Below are 12,500 nucleotides of genomic sequence, written 5' to 3'. Positions count from 1 at the left end.
TGCGTGTTTGTGTGTGTGTGTGTATACCCAGGTGACGGTGATGGATGGAGGCCCCTCCCCCAGGCAGTCCACGGTCTGGGTGATCATCCACGTCCTGGATGAGAACGATAACAAGCCGCAGTTCCCGGAGAAGGTGTACCAGATCAAGCTCCCGGAGCGCGAGAGGCGGAAGAAAGGAGAGCCCATCTACCGGGTGTTCGCCTACGACAAGGACGAGGGCCCCAACTCCGACCTCTCCTACAGCGTCGTGGACGGGAACGAGGACGGGAAGTTCTTCATCGACCCCAAGACCGCCGTGGTGTCCTCCAGGAAGCAGTTCACCGCCGGGAGCTACGACATCCTGACTGTACGTATACGTAACATAACATAACATAGCATAACATAACATAGCATAGCATAGCATAGCATAACATAGCATAACATAGCATAGCATAGCATAGCATAAGGTAATGGAGAGAACAGGCCATTCAGCCCAGCAATGCTCGCCTTTTCCTACCCCTAAGTGTACCTACTCTACGGCCTAAAAGCTAAATAGGATCTAACACCGTATCAAGCCTGATCTTGAAATAGGGAGAATGGGATTTTCTTTACTTTATTAAGCTAGTGGGCCGAATAGATTACTTCATGTTTTATTTTTAATACCCAAAATGTAATAGAAATTGACCCCAAACATAATAGGAGGGTGAAACAATCTGCAGAGTGGTGTGCACATGTTGTTAGACACACAGGAGGCATTATACAGGGCTGGAGCAGGTGTCAGATCTGCGCTGATACCTTGATGGAGAGCAGGCTGATGTTAGCGTTTGGGCGGATCAGTTTAATTTCCTGTCTTTTGAGGCTTTCAGCAAATGCAAACATTTCACTTAAAACAGATGTACTAAGCCTTTTGTGACGATTTTAAGGCGCACATATGAAACCGCAGTGTGTGTGTGTGATCTAGGCGATCATCTCCAGCTGTCCTTCTCTCCTTAGATTGCTCAAATAAAGGGCGGAGATGTTAATAAATAAAGTGTGGCTGATTATGTATTCTGTTGAATTTACTAAAGTCCACGTAATTAACGAGGGTCGATTTGTGCGCAAAACGTGTCTGCCTCTACAGGCAGGCGTAGACCGAGACGCCAGTGAGACAGAGACAGGTTCAGAAATAACATACAATAATATTCGCAACAAAAATCACACTGTTTCACCTCCAAGAAATCATCAAAAGGATTATTCACATTAAATATTAATTAATGCTTGCAGCCAAGCAGTAATTAAGGCAGGACGTTTGTCACAGAAAATATTTAGAAAACAATTCATTAAATTAACCAATATCTCAAGCAAAGCTGTGAGAAATTACTGAAATTATTTGTGCAACCTCAGTGACAGTTACAAGTGTTTTAAGTTTAAAAAAAAATGTATATCTGTTTTGAAGCTCAGCCTTGTTTGGCTGCTCTGTCCATAGCTGTCACTGCATAAGCAACACCATTCATAAAATGCCCTTCTCTTTAATGAATAAAATCAGTTCCCCAAGAGGTCAACTCAGGCCCTGGACACAAACACACACACCACAGAACCACTGGAACAGTGCCATAAGGCCACAGCCCTGTAGTCCTCTGTCTCTGATAAAGACCAGACCGGTTTGTTTGTGTTTTTAATTAGAGACCAAACGCACAGCGGTCAAGGTACTGACCATGGGCTCACCCACGGGAGCAGAGCCGTCATCAGCTCTGACAGACCGCCAACTGTAGAAGGAGAGAAAACACAAAAAACTCATGTCAGGACTGAACACACCCCTCTTCCAGATGTGTGTACACACACACACAGTCGATCCTTCAGAGTGAATCTGTGGCCCTGTGCTGTGTCATTGTGGCTCTGTGCTGTGTTATTGTGGCCCTGTGCTATGTTATTGTGGCTCTGTGCTGAGTTATTGTGGCCCTGTGCTGTGTTATTGTGGCTCTGTGCTGTGTTATTGTGGCTCTGTGCTGTGTTATTGTGGCTCTGTGCTGTGTTATTGTGGCTCTGTGCTGTGTTATTGTGGCCCTGTGCTGTGTTATTGTGGCTCTGTGCTGTGTCATTGTGGCCCTGTGCTGTGTTATTGTGGCCCTGTGCTGTGTTATTGTGGCTCTGTGCTGTGTTATTGTGGCCCTGTGCTGTGTTATTGTGGCTCTGTGCTGTGTTATTGTGGCCCTGTGCTGTGTTATTGTGGCCCTGTGCTGTGTCATTGTGGCTCTGTGCTGTGTTATTGTGGCCCTGTGCTATGTTATCTCCAGGGATCAGTCAAAAGCAGTGTCCCAGGCTCTGCTATTGCATTTCTTCCACAGTGTTCCACGGTGCCGTCAGTAAAAGCCTTGATAAGAACTATCCATCAAAATAAAATGTCTTTGATATTAATTTCAGCTCTTCGTCCGGGCTGAAGGCTGTGTATATGGCCTGTCAGAGCATTGAACATAACCTTGCTTTTTTTTTTTTTCTGCCTTTGTATTGCTCGGTATTTCTCTGGCAAATTGTGTTATCTTCTGTTTGCCTCGGTGAACCTTCTATCTGGCCTAATGCCTTGCAGGAGCCAGCTGTCATATTGGATATTAATAAGCACTATTTGAGGCAGTGAAGGATCTGTAATGACATGAAAAACAAAATGTGCCCTCGCCCTCATTAAGCGGGAAGAAAGCAAGGCATTGTCATTGAGGCCTTTTGTTTTCTTGCGGGAAATGAAGTGACCTTTCCATTTTACTTTCTCGTCTTAAGGAAGTTCAAGAGGTGGTAACGAGACCAGACTGTTTAGTGTGCTTCACTGCCTCCCTCAGTTACTGTCATTGCTGGCTACCGATGGCTTTTGCTCGGTGGAAATTCGCAAGTGGTAAACAATCCCAACGCGGCGTAATTCTCGCAAATCTGAACAATATTAAAATAAACAAACACTTTTTTTTTTTTGGTTCTTTATGCTGATGCGGTTTTCTTGAAATGACCCGTTGCCCGTAGATCAAGGCCACGGATAACGGACGGCCCCAGAAGTCGTCCACCGCGCGGCTGCACATAGAGTGGATCCGCAAGCCTGCGCCCTCGCCGCTGCCCCTGGTGTTCGACGAGCCGTACTACAACTTCACCGTCATGGAGCACGACAAGGTGGCGGAGATCGTGGGCGTGGTCTCCATGCAGCAGACGTCCACGCCTCTGTGGTTCGACATCGCCGGTAAGCCGGGGTGGGGCGGGGAGGTGGGCGGGGAGGTGGGCGGGGAGGTGAACATGTCAGGAAATGTCTCCCGATGATGATGACTTGAGGGCTTGGGGCGGGGGGGGGGGGTACCCAGAGGGGCACGGGTATCCTGCCAGTCTCATCATGGCACTGCATCCACTGCTTGTCCGAGTGCTTTGCCCCTCTACTGCCCTTCTGCCCCAGCGCCGGCCTTGAATGCCTTGAGGCAACGTAAAGGTGTGTATGCGAAAAACAAATCTTTTTCCATCTTATTAAGGATTTCCTTACAGTGTGAAACTGCTGGTTTCCCACTGATTGTGGCTGGCTGCATTCTAAAAACATACAACCCACGTGAGATTTGTTTTGAATACTTCTACAAATGTACTCTGTACTCTTTCCGTTGAACTCCATTTTATACTCAAGGAAACGTAAACTCACCGTGTTCCGAACAGAACACAGGGAAGTGGCCGCTTCCACCAGAAGTTAACATCCGTTCAGTGGTAGTCTGTCTCCTGAGGAATGTGGTTTAGGTTTTGGTTGCTTATTGACTCTCTCAGACACTCACAGACTGATAATAATCGAGAAAACGGCAAATAACTGCACAACGTCCCTGTGTTCTGAAGACCACGTTAGCTCACGATGGTCCGAACAATGCCGTATAAAGCCTGCCGTGTTTGTAGTCTCTGGTTAGCAACAGCTTCCCCACCACAATGTCACAGTGGAGCACCATTACCATGTCACTGTGTGCTGAGATGGATCGCGTATGTGACTCATACCAAGTTTTTATGAAAACAGAATCAATTATACTTTACACACACACAAAAACCAAAGCTGATCTGGAAGTACTTTTTGTAGTTATTTGTGGTGAAAGTCGAACTGTTCGGAGAACATGGTGAGCTAACTTGGTGTTCAGAACACGGTGAGTTTACCTTACGCATAGCATTAAGCTTCTAGTCATTGTTCTGCTTTTTAAAAATTTGTGTAAATTATTAAGTGGGTGTGAGGGTAGCATAACTGCATGTCCTTTCATCTATGCTTTCTACTGCCAATAATGTTTGCATGCCAAGCTGAGGAACGTCTTTGCCTTAGCATGGTTTTCTCATCACGATATGTAAGTATGCACTATGTTCCTATACTTCATACGTGTGTATGCATGCATGCAGGGTTGTCAAACAACAGTAACGTGTGCCTGTAAAATGGCTAATTCCGTTAGCAAAGGCGTGACCCTGTGACTGGGTGTTGAAGTCCCGGCCACGCCATTGCTTTGGCTGAAGGTCCGCATCAGCGAGGCAGCGGTCAGCCCGGCCATGCTGGGGCGCAATACGGGGAACAATAAGCCGGCTAGTTCTGTTGGCCTCGCTGCTCCGACCTTGTAATCCTACAGCTCTCTCCTCCTGCAGTCAGCAGGAAGGGTTGGAGATCAACGATTTGGTTCCGTTTGGGTTGGGAAAAAATATAAATTACGAAAGAAAATTGTAACACTCAAGGAAATCATCTTATTTTTTTGTGCAAAACACTGCTCTTGTTTGGCACACTGGATGCCTTGCAGAATAAAGTGCCATGTTTCTGTATGCCGAATACTGAGTAATCAACGGCATTTCATTGGAGCGGAAAGTATTTTTAATTTCCTTCAATCAGTGTTACTGACAGTATCAGCTGTTTGCTTAGACAAAAAAAGAAACTGAAAACGTGCTCTTCCACAAACCATTTTAGTCTTACAGGGCAAAAAGTGAACGCTGTGCAGAAAAAAGTGTTTGCCATCAAGGCACCGCATGAAAATGCTCTTTATAATGGGATAGCCATTAATGATCAACCCTATTTTCTTGCACTCATAAAATAGTTATTAAAAGTGTTAAAGCCTGTATTTAGTTTAGTTCTAATGAACTGGGCATCAGTGAACTCACTGTTTGCAATATTTCTCAAATGAGAAAAACACACTTGTGTGTTTTCATAGCCAGTAGTGGCTCACTTCAGCATTGCAGTACCTAAATAAACTTGTGCCCACATTTAAAAAAACAATGAAACTTCAAACTTACATGTTTAGCATTTATTTGGTCTTACAAATGTTTGTCTGTTGATACTACTGAAATTTAGACAGTGTGTTGTGGTTTTTTTGTTGAATATACTTAGTCAAAGAACCATCTGGACATTTTTTGGAAGTTGGAATTGGAAACCCCAGTAGTCCGCTCTTAGCAGCTGCACATCTTCCTGTTCCAATGCTTGTACAATACCGCGCTCCCAACTCAATGTCAATATCACGCATTGGCAACAGAACTTTCAATGAGTGTTCATATACAGTACTGTGGGGTTTGACTGCAGTTCATTACATTTGAGTATATAACAGTGTTGAAAAGATGTTCTTTACTGTGTTTGTCCTTTATGAACATGTTAGCATGTAAACTGACAGACCACACACATAAACACACATATGATGTCAGTTTAATTCACTAACCGAATACAATCTTTTCTATACAGTGTAATGTCTATATCTGGCATAAATGCAAGCTGGTTTTGCACCTGCAATAGTAGATGATAAATATACTGTATTTTCATGTATAACATAACCTTTTTAATTGAAAATGTTTACTTCAATTGATTATGGAAAATGTTTTGTCTGATTTGTGTTCTGACTTACTGTTTATGTTGGTTTTTATTTATCTTTTATTTTGTTTGAGAAATCTGGTTGCTAAGATACTGAACAAAACTATATTGCCATTTTTCAGGTAGTGAACTGAAATAAGCCTAGCAAACAATTAGCAGGTATGAGAGCTGATGCCTGTCATTGTGCTGTCGTATATTCACAGTGAAGGACCACTCTTCATATTATACAGCTATAATTGTTATAATCTCCCAATTTTGGATTTCCCTCTTTGAGAAGTCAAGTTTGGCAGATTTTAGTCTTTACTTTTTCATGAATAATCCAGTGAATCCAGGCTTGTTGCACAACCATGACTTTCTCATGCATTCGTATTTTTTTTATTTTATCAGATTTTATTCTTTTTTTGTTGTTACTTCCGCAAGGCATTGAAAGTGTTATTAGGGAGACGATACCTTCTGCGTTTGCTGCTAGCTCTTCATGCTCGTTGAACTCCTGTGTGGCTTTTTCGTTACCTCTGCTACTTTTTGCTTAAGCTTCACACTTTCTTTTTTTCTTAAACCGCTTCTCTCTCTTTCTCTCTCTCTTCTTCCTTTCCCTCTCTCTCTCTCTCTCTCTCTCTTTCTCTTCCCTCTCTCCTGTCAATGCTTCGCGGCTGGAAGGTGGCAGGCCTTCCCGGGAGATGTTCTATATCCTACAGGCTGCTTGTGGCAGGAATTGTTCCACAGAAGGTATCTCAGTTCCACTTGAACTGCATTTGCTTTCTCCCATTGCTCATCTGTGCTTTCTCCATCCCCTTTGTGTTCAGTGCTGTTTGTGTAGCCCGCTGTCGGAGAGCGCAGGACGGACGGGCAACCGCGGCTACCGCCCCGTTGGCTCCCACTGAATTGTTGTCTGGTATACAGCGGGTCCCATTTTAATAAGACTGAATTTACATAATTATAATTTGACATACATCACGAGGTGTCACAACAGTCCCGAGATAGCATGCAGTTATCAAGAACAAACTTTTTTTTTTCTAAAAAAGTTTTTTTTATTGTGTTCTGTGTGTTCGGTTGTGAGTGTGCTTGTTTTTTTTTAAAGAAAGGGATTGCTTATATTATAAGGTTTTGATATTATCTAAATGGGATTATACTTTCAATCAGACTTTCACAGGCGTCGTTGCAGAGCGCGTTTGCGGTAATGAGCTCCAGTGCGCTCGGCTTATTAGCAGGAACCCCGTTAGCGTTTCGCGGGACGTTGACCTTCCATCACGGAAATCGATATGGCATTTACATCAGCTGACCCTAAAGTTCAGGGCCCCCCCCCCCCCCCCCTGCTGCAGGGTCACGCGTTGTGGGAAAATGAGCGGCCCTTTCTCCCCGTACTCTGGCCCAGTTTAATTAATTCTCACGTGGGGCCTTGCGGATGTTTGGAGAAAGCTCGACATAAACACGGCTCCGTTGCCGGGGGGCTCCTGCCTGACAACGGGCCGTGAGCATCCCGCGGTCGGCCGCGTGAGGCGGGGGTGAGGCGGGGGTGAGGGGTTAATGTGCGGTCGCTGTGCGGGGGGGCTGAGACGCGAGGCAGCCGTCCCCCGCGGCCCCCGCGCGGACAGGGGGCCACGGACCGAATACAGATGGAGGCGGGGGGGGACTTTGATTAAAAGGAACGGCCAGGTGTTGGTGGATAAACACGCGCAGGTGAAAAGCGCAGGGTGCTAAAAGCCGTGATTGATTCCCGGAGGCCGGGACCTGTCTGCAGGCGCCATTACTCCCCATCACAAAGTCATTAACTTCCTTCGTGTTGTGTCTGTTTCTCTCCCGCAAAACACACTCCAGCCCCCCCGCCCGCCCACCGAGCAGCACACAAATACCAGCCCTTACGTTTCTGCTTTTCCCTCCGCGTTGTTTTATTTGTTTTTGATGAAAACTCCTCAGAACGCGGCATTAATGTCGGGTAAGTATTTCAGACGGCTCTCACACTCACCTGCTCGGTTGCCTCAGACCGGTCCCTCTCTGTGTGGCCGTGCTGAAGGCAGGAAAAGCACTGCAGTGCTGTTTCACCGCTCCGTGCCTGGGTCTCTGGTGGATTATTATTATTCAGCACCTCAAGGCCACTGCGTAAGCTCATTATTGCCACTTTGAATGAATAATTAACGCATTAATGAAAGAGCGAAATATTGGTCAGCTGGACCTGCCTCATGAACATAATCACTAACATATTCTAATTGAATACAGCATGCACTTAAAACACAAAGGTACTAACGCCATGTAATATTTATGTGTAGAACAAAACTATTCAGGTCTTAATGCATCGAGCTGTATAGTGCAGTGTAGATATGAGCAGCTGTCTGTATTTTAAACAGGAAATTATGAATAAAAAATTAAAAAATCATTACATTGCATACTGCTGGGATTGACCAGAAAAGGCACAACAGTCCTCTACCTGGAAACAGGTAAAATCCAGTGTCAGATGCATTTCAGAAACTAAGCTTTATTTAGTTACGGCCAGTCAAAACAAGTGGGATAACTCACCATCAGCAGCATTACCAGTCCCGCTGTTGGCTGCTCAGCCCGATGGTTTTTTATATTTGAGGGCCAGACATGGAGGCGCATGGCTTTGCCGCTGTGTAATAGCGTTTTGTGGTAAGACAGAACATATTACTTGGAGAATAAGCAGTATGTACTTACAGTGATTTCTGAAACGGGCTGACAGTAAGTGGCCTGTTCTCATTAGCTCTCTTTGTTTACTCTAAAGTGAGCCCGAACACGAGGAGATAAATCTCCCGGATTTTTCAGTGCACAGAGCCTTTGAACGCTGAAGCAATCTTATGGTCTAATGTGCTTTTAAGGAAAGGATGCAATTTTGACGTTCAGCAGAGGGTTTAATAACCGGTTTGTTAGGAGTTTTTGTTTCCCTCTATAATTTGGTGAAGGGGAACGTTCTTTTTCCGTTCTGGACCACATGCAAAACCTAACTGCATTTCAATGCAGATTTCTCTCGCTGGATCCAAGAACTCTGTCGCTGCTGTCGAGGCAGGCTTTCCCAGACTCCTGAACTCGTTTTACTTAACATTCGAATAACTCAATTAAAAATTTCAAAAAACTTCCCTGAACGTGTTCTTCAGGAGTTTGTCAAGATTTACAGGTTGCATTAAAACATGAGATTAATTGCTTGTTTGGAGATATCAATTGTTAGTACCTTTTGACAAGATTGCGAAAATATAAAGAAATTGGAATATTTAGGATTTTAAAGACTATTATGAATGTGTCTTACGATCAATTTGATGGAAAACATTTTCCTTTTTGTTTTTTTGTTTTTTTCAAGTTTGTCTATTAACTTTACTTGAAAGAAGGCTTGAGTATTTAAATAGTATTCTTAGATTGTTATGTGATCTAACTTCAAGGTCATGAATAATGTAATGCGTAATGGCGGAAAGGATCGTTTTACTTCTTTGACGGGGATCTGCGAGTGTGTCACACTGCTGGAGAAGAGCCACTCTCCCCAATCCTGCACAGCACTTGCAATCAGTGAAGGGCAGGTAATTTCTTGTTTAAATCAATTAGCGTTGTGAAATGGCATTGGCGTTTAATTAACTTTGGTCTTAGTGGTGTAGTTTCAGAGACGAGTGCATTTTCAACAGGAGCTAAATTGACACGCTCACCATTTGAATTCCTTCTTCCGTTCTTTTATTGGTTTTCAGCGAGTTAATTGACTTTGTGGAAGGAAAACAAGGCTTGCCACACTTTCTCTGGGGGCATGGAGTCTTAAAGCCGCTTAATTATAGCTGGGAACCCAGACTTCTTCTTCGTGTGAGAAGATGAAAGTGCGTCATTTAGGATCTAAAGCTGTTTGCGCATTTGGGCCACACCCATTCCATCACGCTAATTGCAGTTTTCACTGTGAATTAGAAATGCGTTCGCCGTGAAGTATGAATCGATGGAAGGTGGACCGCCGTCCAGTACCGTGTGTTTGAGAAGCGCCGGGCTTGATTTGTTCTGACGGATTCGGCCATCCGGAATGGCCGCTTGGTAATCCGCACTCAATTTCCTCAAAAACGCATTTGATGTACTTCATGTCCCAGACCGAAAATCTAATTACGGCGTTGTTCCGTCGGTTTGGCCATTTTTAGTAAGGAAAGGCCTGCCTACAGAAGAGCAGTCGCTGGGTCTTCAGCATGGGAAGAACACGATCCCGAGGTGCCCTTTTCATATGTGCAATTTGTGCTCATCATCTGCTCGCTCTCGCTGTCCATGTGAGCAGTAAGCGAAAGTGCAGAACGGAGCCGTTCCTCACGGTCAGCTCATCCAGGTCTCATCAATACTTTATGGGCTTTTATGCTGCTTAAGAGTTCCTCTGTCTTCTCTAATATGAAATTTGAATATGGAAACATCAGCAGTCTTCTGCTCAGTCAGGTCTAGGGAAATAAGACCCCCCCCCCCCCTCCCCCCCCCCAACCCTGTTGCCTCTCGCTTGCTTGAGGAAGTCCAGCAAGCGTTCTCGCAGTAAGCACACACATCCGCACGCACGGACGGTGGAAGTAGTTGCTGACGTGGAGATCCGGAGCGGTCCGTTCAGAGAGACGGGTTGCGATAAGGGTCAATAAACCCCCACTGATGAGCTGAATATTTGCTGATATTTGATTCGGCGATAGAGCCCAGCTAATGAAACGAATGGCCATATTTTCGTATTACCTACCTCTGCTGCACTTAGCCTGAGCGGTGAATAAATAAACGATGCTCCCGAAAGGGCCAGGCCGTCTCCTATTACACTAAGAGGATATCGAGGGAATTCATTATCGAATCAAAAGCCCTCCGTACGAGTTATTACTGGTCTTACTTTCGTGACATCTGTGTATAATTTTTCATGGTGGACCTGGGGCTAGGAAAGTGTTGTGGTTGTAAAAATTTCTCTGTGTCATTTCTTCTTTGATGTGAATGCATGCCGGACATGTGTGTTGGCTCTTGTACGTAGGTGACCTTTTCTGCCGTCCGACCCCCACCATTGTCCTCTTCCACCCCTCGTGAGGTCTCAATCCGTGCTTCGTCACTTTCTGAATTCATAGCCGCTTCAGCTGCAGCTGAAGCTCAACCTCTGACCTGTTCGGCTGGCCAGTTTCTGCTCTTCAGGAAGGGAAGAAGTGAAAAGGGAACTCGCGTACAACAAAATCTAATCTGGGCTTTCTCCCACATCCCCTCCCACACCCCCCCCCTCCTAATGCAAATAACGCATTATGACTCCATTACTGCATGTGGTGCGTGGTGACAGGGCAGCCGGGCCGCTGCCCTCCGGAAGGTCTCCGCTGTCTTTCACGCCTTCCCCCTCCGGTTCTGTGTTTCGCACGGGAACAGGCGGGAACTACGACAGCATGTTCGACATCGAGAAAGGAGTGGGCACCATCGTCATAGCGAAGCCCCTGGACGCCGAACACCGGTCCTTCTACAACATGACCGTGGAGGTGACGGACGGCACCAACAGCGCCTCCACTCAGGTACCCCGCCGATCGCCGCTACACGCCCGTGCCCGTGGGGAACAAACTCCCGGCCTCATCTCAGCTGCACAGCACATTGTCTCTGTCTCACATTAGCCTTATAATATCAGTACTCTCTCCCCAAATGAGCAAAACCCAGAATCTAGACATCTAGAGGCCAGTCTGCTACAGAACTTCAGGTATCAACCAGGTATCAACCAGATATAGCATTACTGTGTCTTAGTCTGCTACAGAGCGTCAGATATCACCCGGGTATAGCATTACTGTTGCCTTAGTCTGCTACAGAACATAGAATAATGTGTGCCTTGGCGTTACCTTCGGAATCCAAAGATTCCCACAAATGTTAGCTCTGGATATCTAGCTAGCCAGCTTCTGCTGCAGAAGGTCTCGCCGCGTTCTTCTGCAGTGCAGGATTACTGGCCCCCTAGGGCGCTCCTCTCAGGCCCTCCCTCGTGATCGACCCCGGATTCAGGCAGCTCCTCGGCTCTGCCTCCGGCTCCTCTCCGGCTCGTAGCCGCAGTGGCCATTTGCATATTTCAGTTCTCAAATGCGTCTCAAATGGTGGACAGGTTAATAATGCAAAAATAATAAAACAATAATAAAGGCGAGTGAGCCAAAGCAGCCCCACGCTGCGACTTGCACAGCGAAAAATATAATTACTTCTTTTAATGGCTTTTATTTAAACCCACCTGACCGCACGTCATCGGCGTGAGAGTGGCCTTTAATGTGCGCGTGATGGATGGTGTCACCGCGTTTCACAAAAGGAGCGTGTCTGCCATTTTAATGCCCGGGCTGGTTAATTGCAGCATGAAGGTGATAACTTTTATTTCCGCTGGCAAACTCATCAGCGGTCAAGGTCGAAGTTTGGGTGGGGGGGGGTGCGGGGGTGCGGGGGTGCGGGGGAGGGGCGGGGGCACGCACAGGATGGATGGGAACGATTAAACCCCTTTAATATTCCTTTTCCTTCAGACGGACGAGGAAATAAGCGACCGTGGCAAAAGCTGAGGCAGAAATTTCCTCCAGATTGCCATCTCTGCTGCTGCTGCAGTCTCGCAGAAATTCCCCCCGAAAAAGGCACATTAAATACCAAAGTGCTGCCGGGACCCACTTTGTCGTCAGTCATTGGGTGTTTTTTCGGGCTCGTGTGGACCGGTATATCCGTGTTCCTCGGGACTGGGCGCGAGGAGAGGCGCGCGGTAAACACTAACCGCGGCGACTGCTTCCTCTCCAGCTGTGCAGACTGATAAAGGAGTGGG

The 12,500-nt window shown here is 46.0% G+C and overlaps 1 protein-coding gene across 2 annotated transcripts in view; it reads left to right on the top strand.

Annotated features, from left to right (window-relative positions):
• Nucleotides 1-12,500, top strand: part of fat3a (FAT atypical cadherin 3a) — a 175,416-nt gene that overhangs the window by 102,923 nt on the left and 59,993 nt on the right. For both annotated transcript variants that reach the window (XM_061218131.1, XM_061218130.1), the window contains exons 4-6: nt 32-346; nt 2,962-3,172; nt 11,105-11,244. In XM_061218131.1, coding sequence (XP_061074115.1) covers nt 32-346; nt 2,962-3,172; nt 11,105-11,244 — 666 coding nt within the window. The remainder of the gene's footprint in view (nt 1-31; nt 347-2,961; nt 3,173-11,104; nt 11,245-12,500) is intronic.

This window comes from Conger conger, chromosome 13 (genome assembly GCF_963514075.1).
Source record: "Conger conger chromosome 13, fConCon1.1, whole genome shotgun sequence".
NCBI lineage: Eukaryota > Metazoa > Chordata > Actinopteri > Anguilliformes > Congridae > Conger > Conger conger.
This window is presented reverse-complemented; position numbering and strand designations above follow the sequence as displayed.